General features: G+C 52.1%; 1 protein-coding gene across 1 annotated transcript in view; it reads right to left on the reverse strand.

Annotated features, from left to right (window-relative positions):
* Positions 1–27,411, reverse strand: part of ARHGEF17 (Rho guanine nucleotide exchange factor 17) — a 244,111-nt gene that overhangs the window by 16,598 nt on the left and 200,102 nt on the right. The window contains exons 6-16 of the mRNA XM_074954998.1: positions 21,461–21,637; positions 20,492–20,542; positions 15,832–15,941; positions 13,917–14,002; positions 11,148–11,266; positions 8,500–8,713; positions 7,609–7,682; positions 5,648–5,841; positions 4,289–4,539; positions 2,568–2,814; positions 645–731 (exon numbers count right to left, since the gene is read on the reverse strand). Of these exons, the coding sequence (XP_074811099.1) occupies positions 645–731; positions 2,568–2,814; positions 4,289–4,539; positions 5,648–5,841; positions 7,609–7,682; positions 8,500–8,713; positions 11,148–11,266; positions 13,917–14,002; positions 15,832–15,941; positions 20,492–20,542; positions 21,461–21,637 (1,610 nt within the window). The remainder of the gene's footprint in view (positions 1–644; positions 732–2,567; positions 2,815–4,288; positions 4,540–5,647; positions 5,842–7,608; positions 7,683–8,499; positions 8,714–11,147; positions 11,267–13,916; positions 14,003–15,831; positions 15,942–20,491; positions 20,543–21,460; positions 21,638–27,411) is intronic.

The following is a 27,411-nucleotide window of genomic DNA, read 5'->3' on the forward strand; positions in this document are numbered from 1 at the left end:
TGCACAGCCCACCCCCCACCATATACAGCTCCAGCTCCCACCCTCCCCACACATCGGCTTCAATTGAGATCCAGGCCCCGCTGTACCAGGGACTGCACAAGAAACAGTCCCTGCCCCAAAGGCGGTACAGTCTGAATAGATAAGCCGACAAAGGAAGGCGTGCTAACCTTGCCGGACAGCTGGGGAAACCGAGGCACAGAGCGAGGCCGTGACTTGCCTGAGGTGCCACAGGCAGCCTGTGGCAGAACCAGGCACTGAACCCAGGTCCCCTCAAGTGCCTTTACCCTGAGGCCATCTATGCTCTGTATTAGTTACTATTGAGATCATGGTGACACCTAGGGCATATCAATTAGACACCCGTGGCTGGCCCATGCCAGCTGATTCAGGCGAAGGGGCTGTTGAGTCGCGGGGCAGATGTTCAGGCTCGGCCTAGAGCCTGGGTCCTAGGGCCCTGCAAGGTGGCAGGGTCCCAGAGCTTGGCCTGCAGCCCAAGTGTGAAAGGCTACGCTGCAGTTAAACAGCCCCTTAGCCCAAGTCAGCTGGCCCGGGCCGGCCGCAGGTGTCTAACTGCTGTGTAGATGTACCCCCCGAGGCCTAGGCAGGGCCCTGGCAGGAGCTGATGCCTCGTGCCGTGTACCACTCACAAGATGCACATGACGGCGGCCGAGTGCTGCATCTTCATGCTGTTCTTCCGGTTGCGGATGTTGTCTGAGGACTGGTACACATGGATGCTAGGAAACAAAGGGAGGCAGCTGAGAGTCCTCTGCCGTGGCTGATGGAACTGGCTCCCTGACCCGGCAAAGGGAAACGGGAGGCAGCTCTGGTCACATCAAATCCCAACGCTTTGTTGGAAACGCACTCTGTAGGTCTGCTCAGCCTCAGTTTCCCCTTCCTTCTCCACTGGCACCAGCGCCAGGGTAGCAAAGCTCACCCGCGGGGCAGCTGGGAAAGGCCTCATTCACAAGCCTCCCTAGCACTGGCTCCCAGCTCTCTGGAGCACGCAGCACTGGCTGACACTGGAACGCCCTGGCTGGTGTGTGTGTGAGTTCCACCCTTTATAAGGCTTGCTTAAGGGGTTAGAACATAAGAACGGCCACACTGGGTCGGACCAATGGCCCATCTAGCCCAGTATCCTGTCTTCCGACAGTGGCCAATGCCAGGTGCTAGAGAGGGAATGAACAGAACAGGGCAATTATCGAGTGATCCATCCCCTGTTGTCCAGTCCCACCATCACACAGCCAAAGGCTACGGACACCCAGAGCATGGGGTTCCGCCCCTGACCATCTTGGCTAATAGCCATTGATGGACCGATCCTCCATGAACTTATCTATTTCTTTTTTGAATCCAGTTATAGTTTTGGCCTTCATAACATCCCCTTGCAATGAGTTCCACAGGTTGACTGTGTGGTGCGCGTGCGTTGTACTTAGGTCGCCCTCGAGTGGCCTCCACATCAAGGACCCACACAGCATTTCTCTTCATTCACATGGCAGGGGCTGGAGCTTTTGGTGCTAAGGGGGCTGAGCTCCCATTCACCTGGTGTGAGTGGGCAGTGCAGTGTCTATGTACGCACGAGGGGCGTGTGCAGGCCGAAGTGTTTGTGTTTATGGGCCAGGACAATGAGCAAAGCAGCCTCGAGCTGGCTGGGGAAGACCTTCAGAAAACCAGCTCTTGTGTGATCTCAGCGCCTCAGGGCCTGCAAATGGCCCAGGAAAAGTGCCAGCTCAAACGCTTGGGCCACTGACACCAACACAAAAGTGTGAGCCGCCTCCCAGCCCTGGGGTGCAGGGCCGTGCCTCAGTGAGAGGGTTTTCAGACATTTCCATTCTCTTCTTCAGGCTTGTGTGGGCCTGGATTGTGTGCACAAAATGTGTGTGTGTGTGTTGGGAGGGGAGGGGAGGTGAGGGGAGGGGAGGGGAGGGGAGGAGGCTGTGCATGGAGGGATGGACACACAGTCACAGAGTTTAAGGCCAGAAGGAGCCACCCTACCAGATCCTGTGTGCCTTTGTGTGTGGGTATGGTGGGCATGTGGGCATGATGCCGTGTCTGTGTTTGTGTGTGGGGGCACTTACATGTGCATGCCCATGTGTGCCGTATGTGGTGGTAGGTGGACATTTAACCAGGTGGATTTAAGAGGCCTGGCCCACCTGTTCAGTGCAGAATATGGCTCACCAGAATTTGATGAGATCCTCCCGGTGCCAACGGGTACAATGCCAAATAAACCAATGCAGCTGCACCTGCTGACACCAGGCCAGTGTTTGGCTTGGTGTCTCCATAAGCACTGAGTGGACATTCTTTTCTCCACCTCCCTCTTTTCTCAGGGTTTACCCCAGAGAGTACCTGAACCCCCTCCTTTGTCACGGCTTCCCCCCTGTTCCCAGCGTGCTAAGCGTCCCCCTGCCAATAACGCCCGTATCGGCAGCTTCACTCCAGCACAGCCATCCATTACAGAGGCTACCAAAGGAAGTTGGCTCAGCAATGTTTGCATGCAGGCCGGCAGGATCAGGTGACATCTGCCAAGCCACCACCCACCCCTTTTCCAACACTCTGCCTGCTCCTAGCTGACCCACCAGCCATCCTCTGTGCCCAGCCACATTGAGCTCTGATACGCCTCAGGATCTATGCTCAGCAGGTCCTCCAAGCTGCCCCTCGTGAAGGACCCTCGGCTTGACCTCCTCATTGCCCGCCCATCCATGGGGCTCTCACTATTCCTGTTCTGGCTGAAGGTGCTGGAGATGGGAAGGAAGCCTGGGTCCTGCTCCTCCTCTGAGCTGGTGGTTTCAGCTGCCACATCTTTGGAGCTGGGGATCTCTTCATCTGGACAAGGAGAGGTGACAGGAACACACAAACCAGGAGGTTTTAGGATTAGATTCTGATCAGTGTGACTCTGGATTAACTCGCTCATTCCCACTGAACCCAATCTAGTCGACTCTGGTTTAACCTAATCTATTTCAAAGAATTTCTCTTGCACCCATCACCATGGTGTCTAGGCACCAGACGGAGGTACTATGGACATACACTAGTGCAGCTGAGGGCAGAGTTTGACCTGGGATGTTTCATACTGTAGCTGAATAGCACAGTGGTTAGGTGCCCTCTGATGGGAGCCCAGGACAAGTTACACACCAAAAGACACTGGGACTTACAGCATTTTCTAGTATCTCACATTTCCATGGCACTTTTGATCCTGTAGGAGCAATCCCCAAACCTTCTGCAGAGGGTGACAGATTCTGTTCTCAGAGGCACCGACCCAAATTCAGAGTAAATCCATTTACTTAGTGGAGTTACACTGGATTTATACTGGAAATCAGAATCCAAATCCTGGTCCTACTGCAGTCAGGACACCAAGATTAGTGATATATTAAATATACATGTAAAATATTTCCAATATCTGGATGAGAGACAAGGTGGGTGAGGTTAATACCTGTTATTGGACCAAATTATGTGGGTGGGAGGGACAAGCTTTCGAGCTCCAGAGAGCTCTTCCTCAGGACTGGAGAAGACACTCTGGTTCTGTATAGCTCGAAAGCCCCTTCCAGCATCAGAAGCTGGTTCAATCAAATACATGACCTCACCTACCTTGTCTCTCTCATATTCCGGGACCAACATGGCTACAAAAGCACTGCAGACATGGACATTTATTACATATTAAAAAACAACATACAAAGAACATTGTTCAGGTTGCAAAATCAAGCACTTAGAAGTTAGGAAAATGCCATATACACAGTTTCCAGTGCAGCCTCATTCTGCCCCCTGTGCATCCATCCTGTGCACTGAATGAGGCAGGGATCCTATGGGAAAAAGTAGTACTTGATTACCTAATTAAAGACTGTATCATAATGCATACACACAAAGTGGCTGAACAATTCTAGCATCTCTAAACTAGCGAGTGCTTGATTTTGCAACCTTAATAACGACCTCTTAACGTCATTTTCTTGTATGTCATTTCCTAGAGTTTGTTTTTAAAAGAAAAAAAGTGAAAACAAATTCTATTATTTGTGACTGCAACAAGATTTCTCTGAGAAACGCAAGCCAGCAAAGGGAATGGCGATTTGATGGTTTATAGCTCAGCCAAAGTTGAATGGATTTTCGTGGGACAAAGAAAAGGCACCCCTCTAGTCTGAGGCCTTTCTCTTGCCGAATATCAAAGGCCTGATGCACTTAATGATGGTGTGAGAGCTTCTCTAAGAAAAGGTCACAAGAATCCTTTATAATGGAAAGTGTTAGGGTCACTACCAGCTCCCCCATAATAGCAGGGCTCAGTCATTTAGTGGCCTAAGAATTGATGACTCACTTCCAAAGCTAGAGGAGATGGTGGAGTGGCTGGCCTGGCTCTGGAGTGTGCCTGATGGGCTTGGAGAGGACTCATCGTCTGTATCATCGCTGTCAAAAGGCATCAGCTCCCTGTTGGCGCTGTCCATGGGCTCAGAGAGCTCTATCGAGGAGCCGGAGATGGAGATGTGTAGGCACTGCTGGGGCCCGGAGTCATCCAGCGCCGAAGGAGCCGGCTCGGAGGTTGGACTCACCAGGGACTCGGGATGCTCCCTGTTATTAGAGTGACAAGCTGATGTAAAACCAGGAGCACATTCACGTGGGCAAACCCAGACATGATGGGGCATGGCTACAGGAAAGGACCAAGCTTGGGTTGACTACATTGCTCGCATGTGGCTAAGCCACCGATAAGATATGTAAGTGAAGGGCTAGTGGATCAGACCCTGCAGGACTATAGGCCTAATCCTAGCTCTGCTATTGACTTGTCCTGTGCATTGGGAAAGCCACCGTGCCTCAGTTTGCCCATCTTTAAAATGGGGATAAGAAGGCTCACCTGCCTAAGAGGGGTTGCTGTAAGGATTAAATCCCAAACACTTCTATTATATGCCGCATATTGCAGAAAATCTACACTGGAGCTTTACTAACAACTGATGTCTGCTATCTCCCTCTTCCCCTCTGCCTAGAAAGCCAGAAGCCTTGGGCCAGAGACAGCCAGGACTCACAAAATGTTTCAGATCATCACAAAAGATCAGAAGTGGCATGTCCGTAAAGCATGGTGCTGTAGGTTGAAGGGCAAGTACTTCCAGCACGTGGAACCGATCTTATGTACCTCTACACCAGCGGCCGACCCAGGCTGGCTGACTTGGGCTCGCAGGGCTGCAGGGCCGTAAAGTTGCAGTGGAGATGTCCGGGCTTTGCCCGGAGCCCAGGCTCTGGGACCCCTGAACTATCTGAATGCCTCCCCGTCTCTGATGTGTTTATCTTGTGAGGTAGAGCAGTGTGAGTATCCCCATTGGACAGCTGGGGAACCAGGGTGTGTAGAGACTAAGGCCTGGGTTTTAACAGGCATCCAACTCCTATTAAAACAAGAAGTCTGGGGCAGAGATGAGACTGGAATGCTGCTCTCCTGAGTCCCAGGCTAGCACCTGACCACTGGGCCAGCCTGCCTCTCCTCACAGCTATCCTAGGAACCTCCTCTTTGTTTCTGATGCCTCATGCACTAACAGGCCTCAATGGTGTCCCTGACCATTGCCTGGCCTGGACCTCTTCCCCTCCCGGGCAGATACCCAGCACTCAGCCTGCTCCTGCGGTGCCGAGGCCGAGTCCATCCCCGCGTCAGTCCCTGTTTCCTTCCAGCCTCGGATGCGCTGGCATCTTGTACCTGAAGCTTCTCTTGAGGCCCGGCACAGCAGCGATGCAGAGGATCCTGGCCGAGCACACCGCTATGCAGGCCTCCACTGTGGGCTCCTTCTTGATGCTGAGAAGGCAAACCTGCCCCACGTAGCCGTCGCTGTTACACACCCACACCTCGTAGGCGTTCTCGGGGCTGCTGTGACTGGGAGAAGCACAAGAGAACTGGAAGGGGGCAAAAGACAAGGAAGTTTCAGGTCATTTTTAAATTGTACTGAAAGGCCTTCATGATGAACGTCTCAAAGCAGCCGGGCCGGGGGGAAAGGAGGGAAGGAGGGCACAGGACAGAGGAGGCGCTCTCTCTCTTGGTTTGAATAAAACCAGTTTCCTTTTCAATAGTACGGTTCATCCCAAATGATACACATGTGTCTCCGCTGGCATGCAGCCACCTGTGGGGTGGAACATAGCAGCTGCTTAACACCTCACTAAAACACCACCCTATGGTTTAGGACAGGAGGTGAAGAAAAATGCCGTTGCCAATCCAAACCGCAGGGGAAATTAGAGATGTACAATGCAATGGAATTTGGCCAGGACACCAGGGCTAATACCCCCACGCCTTTGGAAAAATGTCCCAGGACCTCTAACGAGGAGAAGACCCCACTTCCCTGGCGCATGCATGCAGGGGGGAATGTAGTCGGGTCCTGCTCTCACCTCCGTGTGATATTGGGGGGGCAGAAACATATATCTGCCCCCCAATATTTCCACTGTGAGGGCACTAGCCTGTTTTGCCACCCCAGGAGCCACTCTCCGTCCCACAGAACGGGGGCGTTAGTATTGTTCCAGTGATGTGCAGTGATGTCTCCGGATCCCTGGCTTGAACTTCGTCACAACCAAAGAGAAGACAGCCCCAAAGCCTCCCTCGCACGTCTGAGGCTGAGCCCTGCATGTGTTTGGCGGGGAGCTTCCTCAGCCCTGCGGGAGAGCTCCTGCCGTGCAGCTGCGATCCCGTGACACACCTCACTGCACTGATTTCGTGGAGAACCCAGTAACCTGAGCATACAACAGTCCCAAGCTCTGCAGACAGGTATCCACAGCACAAAGCAAACGCAGTCACAGCTGGCACCACCTGGCTGCTCTGCAGAGCAGGGCCAGGGACTTTAAAACAGCTGGCAGGGTGGCGAGGGCATGCGTGGCTTGCCCTCGGCTGTCCTGCATCTGCCCTGTGCAGACAGACGGCTGTCAGATCAGCACGAGGATCCCATGAAGAAAGAACAGCCCCCGCTTCTGTGCACCTGCAGCCAGTGACGCACCCCATCCACCAGGCCAGGGGTGACCTGTGTTAAGGAAGGGGCGTGGGTTTCTGGCTGGGTAAGAGACTTAAGGGCCTGTTCTCGTCAGCCTGCAGGAACTGCATGAAACTGGGGCTTGATGTGACCTTTGGGTTCCCATAGGAACACGCCTCTGCAGACCAAGGCCAGTGGGCGGCAGCTTTTGTCTCTGGAAACAACACAGAGCGCTCGGGGTTGCACTGGTCCCCACAACAAGCAGCATCTTGCTCTCGGGCACCAGGTGTTGGTGGTGGTGGTGGGGGGGAAGCGGAAATAGGGATCAGGTATAGTAGAGACTAACAGCCAAACCCAGACCAGGACACAGAGAGGTTTGGGATCTGAATCCAATTTTACAGGTAGCCCTTATGGGCCCAACCTAAAGCTCACTGAAGTCAGTTGGAGTCTTTCCATTCACTCCAAGGGCCTATGCCCATAATGGGCCACACCAATCCCACCGCTCTAAAGAGTCTCAAACTCTGGGGTTTGAAATCCCAATCTGGATTCAGATCCCGGACACCCCAAAATTCATATGTGGGGTGTGGTTCAGGCTCTTCTCTACAACGCAGTGGGTTAATGCTACACCAGAGGTGTGGGAGGGAGCTCGGGGACAAGGGGAAGGGAACTGAGCAAACTCTGTAGGTCTCGTTATCAAACGCCAACGTACTTGCATCCCACTGCGTGTCTTCATAATCGGGATCGCCTTCAGGAATTCCGGGTCCAGGCAATTTTTGTGAGAAGCTGGACACAGGAAAAGAAAGACAAGAAAAGCTAGGTCAGCGAGCCTGTGGCTATAGCAGTCAATAGCATTAATTTCAGACCGCAGCAAATGCCCCAGGCCAGAAGGCTTTGCACAGCATAGAGACAGGGACCACAACACCCACCGCTGAAATGCAGCCACCTCTGGGGTGGAACGCCGCAGTTGCTTAACAGCGCACAACACCACCGGGCAATGGGTTAGTGCAGGAAGTGGAAAATACCGTGTTCAGCTGAAATGGCAGATGAGCTGGGCAGCATGTCCTTTACCAAACTGGAATTTGGCTAAATCCTGCATCTTGGCAGGGGGTTAGACTAGATGACCCTTGTGATCTTGTCTAACTCCATGGGTTTATGATTCTAAGGCACAAAGGATAACACCCCCTCTCTGGGCAAAACATGTCTTGGGATCTTTCAATGAGCAGTCAATTTCATTTAGCACAGGGGTTCTCAAACTGGAGGTCGGGACCCCTCAAGGGGTCGCAAGGTTATTACATGGTGGGTCGCAAGCTGTCAGCCTCCGTCTCAAACCCCACTTTGCCTCCAGCATTTATAATGGTGTTAGATATATAAAAAAGTGTTTTTAATTTATTTAGGGGGTCGCACTCAGAGGCTTGCTATGTGAAAGGGGTCACCAGAACAAAAGTTTGAGAACGACTAGCTCCCTAGCCAAGGAAGGACTGATTCTCAGGGATAATCCCCTAACTGGAGTCCTGAGAACAACTCCCACTGGTATCAATGGGAATCTTCCTACGGCATTTAGTGGGGATCACATCAGGACCCCATTTGCGGAGCTAGTTACCCAGTTTCTTCTTGGTGTCCTCGAAGGCCTGCTCAAAGCTGTGCCGTGCGTCGGGGTTGGGGAACTCGAAGATGAAGGACTCGGTGCCGTCGGCTTTGGTGGTGGTGAGCTCCACTTTGTTGGGCGGGAAGGACATGGTGAAGGAGAGGGACTGCTTCTCTGCCAGCTCCCGGTGTATGGCGGCCATCAGGTCTTTGATGACGTCATCCAGGCTCTGGGGACGCACACAGGAACGGGAAGAGCATTTTTAATCTGGAGGGGAAGCGGGCTTCGAGGAGGAAGGATGGTTTTGTGGTTAAGGTGGTGGATGGGGACCTAGAAGATGATGGTTTAACTCCCAGCTCTGCCACATATTCCCTGAGGGATCTTGAGCGCGTCACTTAGCCTTTCTGTGCCTCAAGTCCCCATGTGTAAAAGAAGGTGACAGTGCTCCTTTCCTGTCCCTATAGGGTGTCGCTGTTTTGGGCAGGGACTGCCTCTCACTGCTCATCCACAGCTGATGGGGAGGTTGGGGACCGACTGTGAAGGGCCTTGGAAGTGAAGACAAGGTGCTTACGTTCGATGTGACAGAGAAAGGGGAGCCCGCAGAGGGGCTCAAAGAGGGGGCAAAGCGATGGGTGAAGGAAATGCAGCAGCAGCCATGAGGGGACAGGATCACATTCCTCCAGGCCAGAGAGAAGGATGCTGCGGTAATCGAGGCGCCAGATGATGATGCCAAATTCAGCATCAGAACCTGGGGACTTCTATGCTGCCCCTAGCAACACCAGCCACCCCTGGGGATCAGGGTCTGATTGGGTCTAATGAGGGTGAATATAAGTGGGGGCTAATGTGCCGCAGTGGCTGGCGTTCAAGGAGCAGTCACTTGTCATCAGAGTGGGGACGAAGAAGCTGCCTCTTAACAGCTGGAGCGTGGAGCAAAGTCTAGAAAAATAAGCAGCTCTAAATGGGCAGAGGATGGCAGATTTGAGTGTGATTTGGCTGGGGGGGAGCCGGAGTTCAGGTTCCAGGGTCTCACCCAGTGCCCGGAGCAGGCTCTGATCTGATGGGGCCACAATCTCATGAGTTTGTCTCACCAGACTGTGGCCCCAAATGGCAGAAATCTCGCCCCCCCCCCCCCCGGCTTGTTCTTGTGGGATAGGCGCAGTTGCCAGCGGTAGAGATAATACAGCCCTGATCTGGACGGGGGTCTCTATACACCGCTACTGTGATGAGACATAGGACCGGAAGGGATCTTGAATTGAGTCCCCTGTTATGGCAGACAACTCCCATCGTAATTCTGATCATCATACTCATCCTTAACGCTGATCTAGGAACAACAAACGGGGCTTGTGGCCTTTTTTTTTTTTTTGCTTCTCTATGATGGACAAAGAAAGAGGCTCAAAAGATTTTTGCTTGTTTCTTACATTGGAGACAGCACACACTTCAAGTCTTGTCTTTCCCGTTTTTGCTGCAAGTCTCCTTGGAGAACCAAGAGAACGGGAGCAGGAATTTTCTAAACCACTAGCAGAGGGATGGGGCAGGGGGTGCGTTGTTGGATCTTTAATAATGAGGGCTTTTCTCCCCACTGTTTGTCAGGTGTTCAGGTTAGACAGAGGGTAAAAAACAAACAAGCCACAAAGAGGGCCAGATCCCTCGCTGGTGTAAATCAGCGTTGCTCCATCAAAATCAATGGAACTGTGCCGATTTCTTCCCTGCCTGAGCTGCTGAGGTCTCACATCAGACCCTGCTCATTCTCCAGTCAGACAAAGGGAGAATAGAATAGACAAGACCTTAGTTACTAATTTCATAAACCAAACAAGGGAAAAATATCTATCAGAGAGGTTACAAACCCCAGTCCCCCGCGGGCCACTGGATTGTGTTAATCAGAGCCTCACGATTAAAGCCATCTAGGCAGCTCTGTACAGGCTGGAGTCTGGTTTCTTTCATGGGAGGGTCAGTCTGTTAACACTGCTCAATGACTTGCTTGTGAGCTGTGTATGTGCCCAGGCACTATGGGCTACAGCCTTTTACCCTCGCTTATATTGACTTACCATGCTCTATGAGTATTCCCAATACAGTCACTGGGCACACTCAGACAGAGATCAGACTGGATGATCACAATGGTCCCTGCTGGCTTTTAAATCTATTCCGCAGCACTCCCCCATCCCCCTGGCATATCAGAATTCTATCTGGCCCCTTTCCTGCATAGCCCATTAACCCTGCCCCTCCTTGGCCTGGGATAGCCCCTGGGCTGCAGGTGCTGGCAGGGTAGAGGGGGTGAGGGACTCTGCTTAGATCCCCTTTAACCACAAGCGCTGCCTGCCGAGCGCAGCCGAGGAAGGAGGCTGCAGCGCTTGGAAAAGCAGCTGCTGGGAAGATTTATGCAAACATACAGCGGGCTGGGAGCTCAGCACTGCATGGCTTGAAGCTGGGGGAGATGGAGAGAGCCCTTGTAGGGGGATCAGGTCGGGGCCTCCGCTGAGGACCTCTCTGAAAAACTCTGGGTGCGATCTGGCCCAAGGAACAGTATTTCTAGGGTGCCCAAGGATGGGTCATCTCGGGCCCAGCTGGCCCTGCAGTGGCCGAACAGGGCTGATTCCATGAGCCTGGGAGATGGTTTAAACCGGAGCCCCAGCCCCTGGCTGTCCCCACGAGGAGCCTGCCCTCACCTGGTGGGGGAAGCTGAGGGTCTCGGAGAGCTTGCTGACTTGGCCCAGTGTGCTCAGGTCCTCGTCCAGGCGGCAGATCGTTTTCTGGATGCTCTCGCGGTTGGTGGACTGGGAGGCCCCTGTGTGTCAAACAGAGCGACAGGGCACATCAAGCAGCAGCTGGGCTGAGACGGTGGGTGGGGGAGGATGGATCCCAATACTTCCCCCGCTCAACGTTTCATTTAATTCCTTCTCCCCCTGGATTCTCTACTGCCACGTACAAACCGAGCCTCACCTGGGTCTCACTCCAGCTCCCCTCCTGTTCTCCAGCTGCTGATATTGTTAGGGTCACACAAGACCCCATCCCCCACTGATTGCTAGGCTACCAAGAACTTCTGTGCACCTGATCTCGGACCCAGCCTTGTCTGGCCTCAGGGTGCAACCCCCTTTCTCTGGCTCCCCTGTCCCCCTGCTGCATCTCTGCCGGCCACCAACATAAATCAAATGGGCCAGCTGACCCCGACCCCACGCTAGGGATCTTCTGGGGCTGCCCTGCTCTGCAGGGCTGGGACTGGGACATACTCTTCCAGCCCCTTGGAGGTGCCTGCTGTGCTAAGCGGGTGAAATTCACCCCAGTGCAAAGGCCCACTTAGGTCTGCACTGAGACCATTGGATTATCCAGGAGCTGGGGGAGAGCACGCCTGCATCATGAATGTCAGCTGGAAATGCAGGCCCCAGGGCTTGTTCAGCCTGTCAGCTGATGGTGCACAAACCCTGTGCTGGCCTGCACGTGGGTGAATTTAACCCAGAGAGGCTAGGCCATTACTGCTCACGGATCCCTTCTGCCAGGGCACTTCAGGGTTGTGAAGCCCCCCGGGAGGGCTGCTGTGATGGGCATCAGGCAGCTCGACTCCTCCCCCACTTTCTCCCACGCTCATTGTCTGCAGAACATTGCTGCACACAGCAGCCAGCTGGCTATGCTCAGCGTGAGGGCTGGGTTCCCATGCACGGAGTGATTCCCACGCGGCAGAGCCCCTGCTAGAGTCATCAGGGCCCATGGCTTGGGGAGTCATTCCCGAGTGAGGTAGCCTCCCCCCAGCTGCCCTGGGCCCGCTTGCAGCGCTGGTCCCCGGATGCTGGAGCTTGGGGGCTTCCTGAGAGAAACTGACGCAGGAGCCGATGCCCCCTCTGGCGCCAAGGGATTAATGTGTTTACACCATCAGGAGCCCTGGCCAAGGGAGGGCCAGCCACTCCCCCAATCCTCCCACCCACCCACGCTGAGGAGGAGCCAGTCACTAGGGCTGCAGCAGCTACTAAGCAATTACACAGGGGTAAGGCCTGGGGAGCAACTCCACTCCCACCCTGTGGCCCGGGCTGGGGCGGACTGGCCCCTAATAGCCAGCTGAGTTACTCAGGCCGGGTGCTGGTGAGAGGATTGGGGCCTTGAGGCACAAAAACCTGTGATTGTTTTCATGAGGGTTGAAAGGGGCTATAGGACCAGATTCTGGCCCCTCCCTGCCACTCCACCCCCATCTCCCCAGGGCCATGGCGAGGATGGGAGCGGCTGGAGTGCTGTGTGCTCTGGCTATTTGGGGTTGCAGGGGAGCCTGTGGATAGCTGAGCGTTAGAGCAGACTCTAGGGTCTGCGTCAGCTCCAGGAACTGCTCAGAATCTGGGTGGCGCCCAGGTGTCCCCTTCGGCCCCCCGCTGCCTGGCCTGGGCCTTCTGGGAGACCCTGGCCCACAGCCTGTTATACAGTTTGCCCTTTGTTCCTGTTCTCCCTAGAAGAGGCCCAGTTTGGAACACAGTGGTCACCCTGCACTAGCCGGTGCTGGGTAGGAGGACAGGAGCCCTGACACATGCGTGAATCACAGAAATAACCGATGGAAAAGACTTGCTGGGCCACCTGCTGTGTCCTCTGCTGACATTTCCGATATGTAGAGAGGCTATAATAGACATTCCCAATGGTATATTTTCTACTGCTTTCTGCAGTCCAATATGAAATGCACTGAATGGTTCAGTTATTTTGTATGCATCTATCGCTAAGGAACAGATACAGTAACATGCCCTGGGTTGCTAGGCTGCAAACCACAGCTACTGGGAACTTCACAGAAACTGAACTCAGATCCTCCCGCCTCGAAAGCACAGGCATTTGCCACTTGAGCTAAAGAAGAATCTCCACTAGCTGCTGGCAGTGGAGGGCTTACGACACACAGTCAAGAAGTTCTGAGTCTAAACAGCAGAGGGCAGTGATGCACATCGGTAGCCAGTATTTAACTCAATAACTGAGTGAGTCATTGTCTGCAAATCCCTATAAGAATACTGAAGTGCGCGACAAATAGAGCCCAGCACTCCAGTAGAAGTTGCATCTCTGGAGCTGTATGGGGCCTGGTAGTTATAGTATTTGGGGGGGATGCGAGGGCTTGTTTCTCAGCTATTTAAATGTTCATGTTATTGAAGTTTATTGTAAAACAGCTGAGCACAGCGAGGTGCAAACAAATCTGTCCCTGTAACAATTTTGTTAAACACAGCACAATACAGCACTTTACATTGGGGAGCTACTCGATGGGTCTTCGCTCAGCATGGACAGAATAGATGGGGGACCCTTTGCTGCTGAGCCAGTGTAACTGGCAGGGGCTCGGAGCAAAGGCTCCCGAAGGTGGCATACTGTAAGCACTTCGGGGCACAGGCTGTCTTTTCGTTCGTTTGTGCAACACTAAGCATACCAGGGCTCTGATCTTGACTGGGGCTTCCGGGCACTGCTGTAATACAGATGATGTCGGTACAGACCTTTCACAATGTCGACATCCTCCAGGGGCAGTTTCCAGAGCAGTTTGTACTTGCTGGCTATGTCTATAACACTGGCGGCCGTGTAACTGGAAAAGAAAAGACATGAATGAATTCCCAGAGCGCAGTCCTGAATGCGACCACTAGGTGGTGAGGGTGGCAAGCTGAAGAGAGCCACAATTAACAATTAACACAGGAACTGACCACGGGCCTAAAAACAGGGCCAGCAGCTGGGCTGTCTTGGCAGGATGAACCCAGAGTGCGTCACACCCATCTCTTTTCTCATGCTCGGCACTTGGGGGAGTTTGGGTCCCATCCCTGCCTGCTCACGGGAGCACAGCGCACAGGCCGGGCATGTTGCTGTGGATATGCAGGTGTTTGGAGTCTGGCTCCCGGGGTTTATTACCAGGATGGGGAACAAGGCTGGCTTTGGCTTTAGCATTTCTGGGGGTCCCAGCCGAGTTAATCCTCAGGCCCCAGCCCATACCTCCCACAAGGCCCATCGACCTGCTCTGCCTCAGCGTGGCGGGCAGAGCGCCCAGGGAGCCAAAACGCCACCCTTTCTATTTTGGGATATGCGCGGATCCCAAAATAGATCCCAAAACGCCCAGCTGTGGGGAGCGCTGGGACTGAAAGGGGGAGAGAGAATGGAAGCCACAGGGAAACAGCGAGGAGGAAGGGAAATTGACATCCCTGGTTGGGCAGATAGGGACCAATCCTGCGTGGCACTGAGTGTTCTCAACGCACTGTGAAGTCCGTGGGTCTGATCCCACCCTAAAGACGTATTGGGGGGTGGGGGGGTCTTGCAACAGCCCCTAGCACCCACAGACAGGGATTCTCTCTGGGCTCTGCTGGGGGACTCCAGAGGAATCCCCCACCCCCAGGGCAGGCTAACCAGAATGCTGGGTCCCACCCCCTCTCCAGCCACCCTGGCCCACTTTCTGCCCTGTGCCAGCCAGCTCCAGCCCCCCCAGCACAGTGGTGACTGTGAAGGGCTGGGTCATTGTACCCCTGCCCTGGGCAAACCTGCCATCACTGAAGGCCTGGGTGTTGTGATGGAGCTCAGCCCCTCGCAGGATTGGGCCTGTCCTGTGTGTTTAGAGACAGTCTGTGCTGGGGAAGGGCACATGTGCAGTTGACCTGCCCTGCTCCAAATAAATCAGTGGGTGCGGGCTGGAGTGGGCAAGAGGCTCAGATGACTTTGGACAGTACACGGGGACCAATTCTTCCCTGCTGCCCCACTGGAGCCAATGGCCTGGCCTGGGTACCCACAGAACACGGCCCATAGGGCAGTTCTCCATTGGGGTCCTTCAGTCTGGACAGTGTTTGGATTCTTATAAAGAGACAATCCAAGCTGGATCAGAACCAGCCCAGGGGTTCGGGCTTAGCAGAGGAAACACCACACACCACAGGTGCTGGTCCCAAACTGCCTGCCACTCAGGGGAGGGCCCTGGGGCTCCCCCGGTTGAGGTGCCTGCCCATTGTATGACAGGATTGGCATGATTCCCAAGCTGTGAAAGGGAAGAGAGGAGGGAGATAGCGGTGGGTGGGTGGGGGGACAGGTTAATTCCTTTCGCTCCCCAACCCCACAGCCCCCGTCTCATCTGGTTCTGAGGGTCGTTCGCTTTTGATCACTGACAGCTGGATTCAGAGCCGTGTGAAAATGGGCCCGTCTGAGGCAGCAGAGCAGTGGCCAGAATCTCCCTGTGTTTGGGCCATGCCCCTGCTCCCCCTGGGCTTGGATCTGGATCGATCCCCCAGAATTCAAAGCTGAAGCTCAAACTGCTCAGGGATGGTCGGGTTGGGGTGAAAGCAGCTGTCTCTGGGTGTGCACATGTGGCCCCCATCCCCACGGTGGCAGGCAGTGGCACTGGGTGAGCCCTGACCCTCTCTCTGGGCCGATTGCTGGTTTACTCACAGGCTCACGGAGCTGCGGCGCAGAGAGCCCGACTTGCGCTTCAGGGTGGTGCAAACCAGCAGGTCCGTGAAGAGGAAGAGCGAACGGTCCTTCTTCCCACCCACTGCCTTCTGCATGGCAACAAGGGGGGGAATTAACCCTTTCACTCCCCAAACCCAGGTGATGGCAATACAAAGAAAAAAAAGCAGCACATTTAAAGGCAAAACAGGTTCTGGCTGATACAGCATCAAAGTGAAGGATCTGGGGATGAGAGGATGATTCTGACCCCCCACCCTTGCTCGATGGACACTGGACTGCAGGGATACAGGCTAGAGATATTTTTAAATGGCTTGTCCATGAGCGAGCCAAGCTCAGATTTGTTTGCCCGACAAGACAATATGGTTGCCCCAATATTGCTTTTTGCGGCCAAGATGACATTTAAAATTCAGTAATTATGGGACAATTCGCAAGCTCACCTTCTGCTCAGCCCTTATTTCAGGCTCAGCCCCCAGTGACGCCAGCGGGAGCTTAGCTGGAGTAAGAACCTCTGGATCTGGTGAGCCCTTATTAATAAAGAGCCACCTTTTGTAGGCACCGGATTGACGTTGCCAGGCTTGGGTCCGGTGTATAGTACTTGTCCTGAGGGCCAGGACAAGCTGCTGGGCTGATCTGAGTCTCAAAGTCCCAGGTGCACTGACTGCTCAGCACATCCTGCCTGAAGCTAAAACTGAATGAGCCGCCTGCCTCAGCTTCCTCACACCTGCCGCTCACTAGCAGCTGCAACTCACCTGCCACGTTCAGAATTTAGCCAGGCCAGGGCCCGAACAGTCAGCCTGAGCCTGACTGCAGCAGAGCAGCTGGCCAGGCTGGCAAACTGTCCATTTGCAAAGGAACTGAGGCGGGAAGAGGCCAACTTTCAACTGCACTTCAGGTCAGGCGCGCTGCTCCGTTAATCCAGAAGTCCTGACTCTCAGCAATAGCCGCTGCACTTCGGTGCCTTACTAGCCTTGCGTGGAAGCCGGCAATACAGGCTCAGAGAATTGAATCAAGGCTGGAAAGACGCCATCACAGTACAGTAGGGTGTGATCAGCACATCAGCAAGGCTGCACAGCACGGTCGGCGGGGTTTGCTGAGAGGAGGAGAGTGGAGAGGGGCGGCCTAGTCTAGCACGAAGGGCAGGTGGAAGCAAGGACCGCCAGTCGGAAGATGGGCAGACCCTGTCTGAATGAGCAGCCTTGCTCGTCGTGGCCTGAAGCATGTTCATGGTGCCTTGGAGCCGAGCTGGGCGACAAGACATCACTCGCTCTCTGTCCTTGCTCTGCAGGCCCATGACAGATGAGATCCACAGGGGAGCACATGCTGTGTTACTGAGTAAGCGTGTGGCTGCAGCTCCTGATCCTTAGGCTGCACTGGGGAGGTCCTGCTGAGCTATGGAGAAGAACAGTCTTCTACACCAAGTGCCCTAACCACTGCAATAACCTACTGTAAGGTGCATCTAATGTCTGAGGCCATTACTCCCATTTGCAAGCGCTTGGGCAGAGGCCGGGTCTTCCCTGTGTTTGTACAGCACCTAGCCCAATGGGGCCCCGATCCGGATAGGGGCTCTGAGCGATACTGTAACACAAAGAAATAACCACAGTAGGACCACAGAGTCATCCTAGAGATCGGTGATGGGAAGGACCGATTACTGTAAGTCACCTAGCTCATCCCACCTCCGATGCATGTTCGCCCTAAGGCCTCTTGTTCAGACCTAGTCAAGTGATCACAGACACCACTGCTTGCTGTCATTTGTGGGTCATCGTGAGTCTTTGGATGGTTGCCGGGCATTGCCGAAAACATTGGCAAATCCTGACAGTTCCTCCGATCACAGCACAAACTAGTATTGTTGGAAGATTTCACTGAGATTTGTGACTTCTTGTTCTACTGCTTAGAAAATGTCAGTTGTTCTGTTGGGGCAGTGAAGAAATAATATCATGTGACTTAAGTAACTAATAAGACTCTACCAATGGCAGCAACGTACGAAATTAACGGTTCATGAACCAAAATTGGTTTGCAAAATCTATTTGGCATCTGTGACTGACAAGAAGTGGAATTAACCTGGGAGCAGCTCGTGAAGGGTAAAACAGGGCCGAAGCAACGGCTAACGTTATTTGCACTGAGTTATTTGAACTCTACTCTTGACCATTCTCTCTCTGCTTTTGACCAGTTTCTCACCCCACTTACCCATGGCAATAAACCTTTTTCATTGTTCTGAATAACCTGTGACATTCCTGCTTGCCCTGCCTGTGGTTCCTCCCAGATTTCTGGGGCTGAGCTCCCAGGATGTGCCCCGAGAACCATGTCCGTACAAACCCACATGCTCTCTCTCCTAGGCAAATCCAAACGACCTTGGGTCATAGCTGGGGGAGCAGGGCTAACGCATCTGGTGAAAAGGGGCCTATGTATTTTGATCAGCACTGGCAGGCTGGTGCTGCGTTGCTATGGAAACAGCCCACAGAATACTTGACTGGGAAATGCAAAAGCAAGCTTGCCTTTCTCTTGTTTGAAAACCCCTGGGTTTCATTGCATAAGGGCGAGAAGGAGGCAGTGAACATGCTTCTTTTGAAAGCGGCCGCGTGCGCTAGATGAATGAAGGTTTCAGGTTTCTCTCTGTGGTTCTGTAGCACTTTAAATAGACCACACTCCTCCACAGCAACTGGAGTCAGAGAATGACAGAAATCAGGGGGACAAAACTTCTCTCTAGCTCTCCCAGCCCATCCCCACCTGCTCAGGGCTTTATGGTATAATTTATAGATTCAAAGAGTGTAATGCCAGAAGGGATCGTCAGATCATCTATGTCCAACCTCCTGTATGTCACAGGGCATTACATGTCACCCAGTTTCCCCCATACTGAGCCTAATGATTTGTGTTTGACTAATGCATCTCTTCCGGAATGGCAGCCATTCCTTCAAGTGCCTTGTCCAACTGAACTCCCAGTATCTCAAGTGGTGCAACTTTAATCACTTCCCTTGGGACACCAGTCCACAGTCACAGTGCCCTGGATTATCTTGGAGGGGTTTAAGGTATGACAGAGTGCCCCATGGGGAACTAATCCATAACAAATCCCTTGTACCAAAGTTGATAACCTGAGAAGAAAAGGGATTAAAACCTGACATGTTACAGGTGCTTGGGAGACACGTGGTATTAAGGTTCCATTTATAAGTGGTCTATAAAGGGTTAATAAATGATCAATCAATGTTCTAAGCATGTGACAGACATGAGTGGCATGCGTTATGAATGGCTAGAAGGGGCTATAGATGGCCATAAACCATGGTTACAAGAACCACATGACCTAACATGACCTACTGATATATGGATTTGAAAGCCAGAAGGGATCATCTAGTCTGACCTCCTGCGTAACGCCAGCCAGAGAAAGTCACACAGTAATTTCTACATCATGCCCACAACTTCTGTTTGAGCTACAGTACCTCTTTAAAAAAGATATCCAGTATGGATTTAAAGACTTTCCACCCTTCCAGTGGTTAATCATCCACACTGCTAAAAATCTGCACCAGGTTGGACCCAATAACAATCTGAAACAACTGATTAACCATTTATTAATGTCTATTAACCCTCTATAAACAGAACCCCCATATAAAGTCTGATTTGTTTGCATGAATGATGTGGTTTTACTTGCTGAGACGGACACTGTTAGCAAAATCAGTGCACAATCAAACCCGCATTAAAATCAATGGGAATCTCTTCTCTGACTTATATGGAATCTGGCCCAGGCCCCCAGTGTTCTGCCTTCTAGAAGCTTAGAATGCTTGAATCTTCTTTTCATATTCCATTCCACCTGCCCATCCCAGTTCTCATGCTGGGCCCCGGGACATACGTACCTGAAAGCCACCCATCGCACAATAAACTGGCACCTGTAAACCGTGCTGCCAGCATCACTTGGCATCAGAGAGGCAGGATGGCGCAGGAGTTAAGGCATTCACCTAGGCCTTGAAAAAGACCTGGGTTCAATTCCCTGCTCTGCCACAGGCTTCTGGGGTGACCTTAGGCAAGTCTCTCTGTGTCACAGGTGGCTATCTGTAAAATGGGGCCAATTGCACTGTCCTACCACACAGGGGTGTCCTGATGCTAAATAGATTGTGAGGTGCTTAGCTACTGTGGTGATAGGGACCATAGATGTACCTTTGATAGATTCAGTTCGCTGACCAAAGCAGATTTCCCCTTCCAGAAAGTCACAGGAAAAGCAGCCCCAGGGTGCTTGCGTTGCCTTTGCTGTATCTGTTCTGTGGCTAAACAGGGTCTGTGCTCTGGTGGAGACTGTCACTACATTGCTGAAGGGAATACCCTACACGGCAGAAACAAGCTCAGCAACAGCCGTAGAGCTCCCTCCCCAAACTCCAGGCCTTGCAATTATTATTCACTGGCTGTATAAAGCACCAAGGTGCACTTGACTCCAGGGTCTGGCGATTCAGGGGAGATCTACCCTCTGGGAGCCTTGTGTACTGCACTTGGCTCTCTGCTCTGCACAGGTCGCTGCAAGCGTTCAGCAAGCCTGGAAGATGACCTCGAAAGCTCCCATTGCCTCTGAGAGAGGTCACGTCTCCGAGTCACGAGGCCAGGAGCGCATGGAAGGGGCAGGTGGGGACGAGGGGCAGTGATGGTAGACAGGGAGGGCGGCTCTTACCATTTCCACCACCATCTCCTGGCGCAGGAACCTCCGGAGCGGGGCCTGGAGCTGCAAGGACAGAAACAAAAAGAGTTGTGGGAGGCGCCACGTGTTCTGTCGGTCTCAGTGCTAACATCGGAGCGGGCATGATCATGCGGACAAGGCCCTTGCTGTTAACATGGAAGGGACTGATTCAGGACGTCACAGCAGAAGCAGGGTTTTAAGTACTCCTCTGTGCTCCGGGACCATCTTCCAACAGAGGGGCTCACCTTTATGAACATTAGTGAATTGCTCCTCAAACCCTCCCTGTAGGCGAGGAGCATGAAGGCCTAGCCACAAAGAGGAGAAATCAGGCTAGATTGAGAGAAGCAGGGTTGGACTGGGGTGGCCCAGAGACAAACAGATAGGAGCTGTCCTAGGAGAAACCAGACTGGAGTATCTGAGTTTCTGGAGAAACCGACAGGGGCCAGCTTGGCCGGATACCTCTGGCCACTGGTGTCAAATTACCCCTTCCCCAGGGCTAGCGGTTAGTTGTGAAATTCAGACTCAGAACCAAACTCCAGCAGGGTTCAAAGAAGTTCAGATCTGGGGTTTCGCTTCAGCCCCTTGCAGAGTTAGGGAACGGCCGTCGCATTCTAGTCCAGATCCACAAGGTCCCAAAGCCTGGGTGCGTTCGGACTGGGGTGCAGCCTGGGCCCCATCTCATGGCAGGGTGAATTAGGGGCTGAAACAATCAGTGCAGGATTGAGAGAGAGAGAAACTAGGTTTGAAGGGGCTTGTGTCCCCCGATGCAGCGCTGGGCCGGAACTCTCAGCTACCACAGCTCAGCCACTCGCCCAACCAATGCCTAGGACGCCGAGCTAGGGCTACCTCTTTAACCAGCCTCTAGCTCGTGCCCCTGAGAATGCTACCCAGGGCCACTGCCCTCTCCATACAAAGGATGCGGGTAGCTAGTGGTTTGCCTGGAGCATTGCATTGCATACGTACATCCTCCATCCCTTCGATGTGGGACTCGATCTCCTGCACTATCCTGGCGTTCCTCTCCACCTCCTCGGCGCTCTTCATCCCTTTGTTTATCTTCTCGGCCACTTGCTTGATGTTCCTCTGGGCGTCTATTAGGAAGGGGTGGTCGGGGTGGTCCACGGGCGTGTGCTTCAGAAGGTCCTAGAGGAAGAAATATTGAAAAAAGTTAAGGTACCCAAAACAGTGCACTGAGCAACAAAAACGATTAAAGGTCTAGAAAACATGAGCTAGGAGGGAAGATTGAAAACATGGGGTTTGTTTAGTCTGGAGAAGAGAAGACTGAGAGGGGACATGATGACAGTTTTCAAATACATAAAAGGTTGTTACAAGGAGGGAGGTAAATTGTTCTCAATAACCTCCGCAAAAAGAACAGGAGTACTTGTGGCACCTTAGAGACTAACAAATTTATTGGAACATAAGCTTTTGTGAGCTACAGCCCACTTCATTGGATGCACAGAATGGAACATATAGTAAGATATATATATATATATATATATATACACATACATACAGATAAGTTGGAAGTTACCATACAAACTGTGAGAGGCTAATTAGTTAAGATGAGCTATTATCAGCAGGAGGAGAAAAAAAAAACAACTTTTGTAGTGATGATCAAGATGGCCCATTTAGACAGTTGACAAGAAGGTGTGAGGACACTTAACTTGGGGAAATAGATTCAATATGTGTAATGACCCAGCCACTCCCAGTCTCTATTCAAACCCAAGTTAATGGTATCTAGTTTGCATATTAATTCAAGCTCAGCAGTTTCTCGCTGGAGTCTGTTTCTGAAGCTTTTCTGTTGCAAAATTGCCACCCGTAAATCTTTTACTGAGTGGCCAGAGAGGTTGAAGTGTTCTCCTACCGGTTTTTGAATGTTATGATTCCTGATGTCAGATTTGTGTCCATTTATTCTTTTGCATAGAGACTGTCCGGTTTGGCCGATGTACATGGCACAGGGGCACTGCTGGCACATGATGGCATATATCACATTGGTAGATGTGCAGGTGAACGAGCCCCTGATGGCGTGGCTAATGTGATTAGGTACTATGATGGTGTCACTTGAATAAATATGTGGACAGACTGATCAGATATGCTCTGTGCAGGATTAGATGAGATAACACTTAAAACGCTGGAGTCAGCAGTAAGATCCCTTTGGGGTTAGCAGTGGGATCCCCTCTGCACTAGCTCCCAACGATGTGAGCAGCTCAGCCAGTGTTAGGTATGGCGGGAAAGCTTGGCAGAACTTCCCTAGGGGATATGAGGCTACTGATGAACCTGGCGGGCTGTGATGGGCCCTGCTGAGCCCATGCTGGCAATGATTTATCTGCCAGTGCAGCGGAGGCAGATATCCCGGCGCCATTATAGACATGGTGGCACCAAGTCTCAGTCATGCTTCCTGGAACGGTACTGAGGATAGTTTTGTGCCATCAGTACGAGTGGGCCAACCATTTCCAATACCAAGAGCTGACAGCAGCAGTCAGCGGCAGGCCGGTAGACAGGACCTTTGAGTGAGCAAACCCACAGTTGCAGCTGGCAGGGTATCACAGGGAATGAGATCAGTTGCCTTTGTGAAAGACTGTTGGCTTTGCACTGTATGGGAACCAAGCAACAAGCTCTCAGAAGAGCATGGGCTGAGACCCTTCCAAAGGGAACATCCCATAGTGAGAAAAATTCAAAGGACGATTACAGAGAGGGTTTTGCCAGTCATTTCCTGCAGCCCTTCTCGCTCTTGTGGACAGGTCTGCTCTCCCTCAAAGTCCAGCCCTCCAGCATCTTGCTGCTCACACAACGCCATTATGTTGCATATATTGCTCCCTACTTTGTGATTGTCTTCATCAGAAGCAGACAGAAATATCTCCATTACGATTACACACTTTTTTAAAAAGTCCAGCTGCCCCTTTCTGATGTTCCAATGGGGAGCTGAAGGCTCCAGGACAAAAAACAACAATATTACACATCTCTCATAAGCCAATCAGGAAACAAAGATTTACATATGTTGTATGATTGGATCATCTCAAGATGATTACATTTTCACAGAACTCAGCTGGAACCAATTGCAATTGCCATCTGGGGTGTTGCGGGGATCCGTTGATGGCTGAACATATAAAGTGCTGTTAAATACCATCAGAGTAGATTCACTGCTTTAGACAATTTTCTGAAAAGATAGATAACATCTTGCAGGCTTATTTCATGACTGCTCCTAGCCAGTCGTGAGACAGGTGTTTACTTTCATACGTAACAAATCAATCTGCTTCATTACTGAAGTCAAATGTCCAGCAGTGGACACAATAGCTAAAATATGATCAACCACTAATTTACAGGGTATGGATTAAGAGTATGGAACAAGTAATCATCACCAGTCGCCCATTCCCAGCTTCTGACAAACAGAGGCTAGGGATACCATCACTGCCCATCCTGGCTAATAGCCATTGATGGACCTATTCTCCATGAACTTATCTAGTTATTTTTTGAACCCTCTTATAGTCTTGGCCTTCACAACATCTTCTGGCAAGGAGTTCCACAGGTTGACTGTGCGTTGTGTGAAGAAATACTTCCTTTTGTTTGCTTTAAATCTGCTGCCTATTAATTTCTTTGGGTGGCCCCTAGTTCTTGTGTTATGATAAGGAGTAAATAACACTTCCTTATTTACTTTCTCCACACCAGTCATGATTTTATAGACTATCATACTCCCCCTTAGTGGTCTCATTGAAACCCTCCTGGGGACTGAGTCCCCCCAGGGGCTGCTCTCACCCAAACAGGAGATAACACCAACTGGGCGATCATGGCAGTGTCTTGCCTAGCAAGGCCAGCCCAGACCTGCTCGGACACATTTGCCGTGGGCCAGCCCCACCTTGATTTGTGCCACCTGAGGAACTGCCCGGGGAAAGCTGCTGCAGAATAAAGCCAGGCGCTCGCGGAGCACAGGGTGGAGGAGAAGAGTGACGCTGAGCAGAAGGGGAGACTGGTTTCATTGCTCTGCCGGCTGTCAGAACGTTAGTCATTTAAAGCAAATAAAACCTGCTGGTTAATTGGCCGGATATGAATGAAAACACTCCGGCGGATGAGTACTTGGAGTTAATTTAATGCCGCCCACGGGCATCCATCAGGGCAGATGGCAGTGCTGGGGATGGCAGCAAGCCTGGCCACTCCTTGGGGATGTGCGATCTGTAGCAGTGGGAGGCACGCTCCCACAGGCGGGAGGGAGGCTGTCTGGACAGAGATCGATCTGGCTGCGGTGTGTGCATGCTTTCTGTCGCCATTCAGCTTCCCCTCCCACTCCGTCAGCATTTCGGCAGGTTCCCTAACATCCCTGCTTGTGCAGCAGGCTCCCCGCCAGGAGCCGCTCTGCCTTTTATCAACAGCTGGTGCTGCATCCTCCTTGCAGCTCTTCCCGTGAACCAGCCATCGAACTGGATGCTGCTTCTCCCCCCGCTAACAGTTTGCCAAGGAGCACGGGGGTCTCCAGCGATCAACCAATCTGCCAGACACTTGGCAAAGAGCAGTAAGAGCTGGCTTGGGCCAATGCAATGCCCGGCACTGGGCTTTCAGAGGGAGGCGCAAACCCCTCTAGACGGGGAATTGCTCTGGGGGATATGCCCGTCTGGCTTTCAGGCATCTGCTCTCCTTTGGCTCCTGACCACATCGAAGCAGAACGAACAGATTTATGAATCCACTCCTAGCTGATGGCAAGATCCCTGGCACCTTTTACAGTCAACCTCACTTGGCCCCTTAAAGCGGGGATGGCTAGTGGAGGAGGTAGGGCCCGATCCTGTCAGGTGCCGAGCGTCCCTGGGGAGGGGCTGCATGCTGTGGATCCACACTGAGGTCGGTGGGAGTGGAGGGCACTCAGCAATCTGGAAGATCAGGCCCTAAGGGGAGATTACAAGGCCTGACTCTCCTCTTACTTGCTCAGTTTTACACCCGTGTCATTCCAGTGACTTCAGGGGAGCTATTCCTAGCCTACTCGAGTGTCACTGAGAGGTAGATCAAGCCCTCCAGTGGAGCCCATGAACAGAGCATATATTAAAACTTAGTTCAAGCTGGCTGTTTTACTGGGCTCCTTCATGCAATGGAAGGGGAGAACAGGGAGAGCGTAGGGACAGATTTAAAACACAAAAGGAAGAACTGACATTGCTTTTAAAATATATACAACAAAATTACCCATGCCCCTTTAAGAGGAGGGGCGGGGCCAAGGCGGAGCAAATTAAAATTCAGAGGCAAAACCCCACTGGAGGGCGCTAAGCGAATGAAACCCGGCTGCCTGGGAAGTGCAGCTGCAGCATGTAAACAAAATTAAGGAGGGGTTTGGAAGAGAGAGAGAACAGCAGACCCAGAAGCCGGCAGACAGGCAGCTTCACAGTGCACGTGGGCTCCAGAACAGGCAAACTCGATAGGAAGGGGAAGAAAAGTTGGCTGAAGTTCTTGGGAGAAAAGTAGTGGAAACTTTGATTCAGACCTCCCACAGAATGGTCCCCTTATTCTCTTAATAGCTTGTGGCAAACAACCCACCAAGCACTTCAGCCAGGAGCGAGCCGGAGGCTAGCTGCTCATAGCATGAAATGCTTTGGGAGTAGAGTGTGGGATCTAACATGAGAGGCGGAGTCCTGGCTGGCTGAACTGGGGTATGAAGGAGACCCCAAGGCCGAGGATGAGAAAAGAGATGGGGAATAAAGTGGGGAATGGTGGAAGCCATTGCAGTCATGCTTTGAGAGGGGCTGTGAGGACTGGCACCAGTGAGTGCTCAGAGACAGGTTTAAATGGAGAGGCCAGGCCAGGGGATCAAGCACAGCTGGTGTTCTGAACTAACACTGGTGAAGCACTGCAATGGGTTACCTAGGGGGGTGGTAGAATCTCCTTCCTTAGACATTTTTAAGGTCAGGCTTGACAAAGCCCTGGCTGGAATGATTTAGTTGGGGATTGGTCCTGCTTTTAGCAGGGGATTGGACTAGATGACCTCCTGAGGTCCCTTCCAACCCTGATAGTCTATGATTCTATGATTGATTCTAACACACGCTGCTCGGACTCGACTTGCCAGCTCACCATCCCCTCCTTTCAAATCCCTGGGCTGGGCTCTTGGACCTGCGAGAGTGACAGATGCAGCTGTGAATGGGACAGATGTTCTCTATAAAGGTGCTGGGGGACTGCAGAGAGGAGCTGCAGGAAAAGAGACTCTCCTGAAGGGAGGTGCCAGGTGGGAAGACCTGGGAGTTGTGACTGGGTAGAAAGCCCTAGCTGGAAGTTTTGTGAGTTGGTTGGTTGTCTGGACAATATACGTGTGACACTGAGGCAGCTAGTGTTAAGCAACCAGCAGGCTAAGTGTCCTAAAATCAACCTTTAAAGGACATATTAGAAAAGTATTGAAGTGATAAAAGGGTCATTTCTTGTAGATAGTTTTCAAAGCCATGTTAAATGGACAAGGGTTCTGTAATAGAGAATTAGAAGTAAATACTAATTGTATTTGCCTGTGATTACCTATATCTTGTTAGCTGTTAACAATGTGATCTAATCAGCTGGGAGACGCTAAACTTCTGTTGCTGTCTGTTACTATATTCTGTTGACTCAGAGATCAAAAAGGAACATTAACATTTAGAGAAAAGGCGTACTTGTGGCACCTTAGAGACTAACAAATTTATCTGAGCATAAGCTATCGTGCGCTACAGCTCATTTTATCAGATGCATTCAGTGGGGAGATTTATATACATAGAGAACATGAAACAATGGGTGTTACCATACACACTGTAACCAGAGTGATCACTTAAGGTGAGCTATTACCAGCAGGAGAGCTGGGGGGGGGGGGGGTGGGAATAATCAAGGTGGGCCATTTCCAGCAGTTGACAAGAACGTCTGAGGAACAGTGGGGGGTGGGGGGATAAACATGGGGAAATAGTTTTACTTTGTGTAATGACCCATCCACT

This window comes from Natator depressus, chromosome 1, assembly GCF_965152275.1.
Source record: "Natator depressus isolate rNatDep1 chromosome 1, rNatDep2.hap1, whole genome shotgun sequence".
Classification (NCBI taxonomy): domain Eukaryota; kingdom Metazoa; phylum Chordata; order Testudines; family Cheloniidae; genus Natator; species Natator depressus.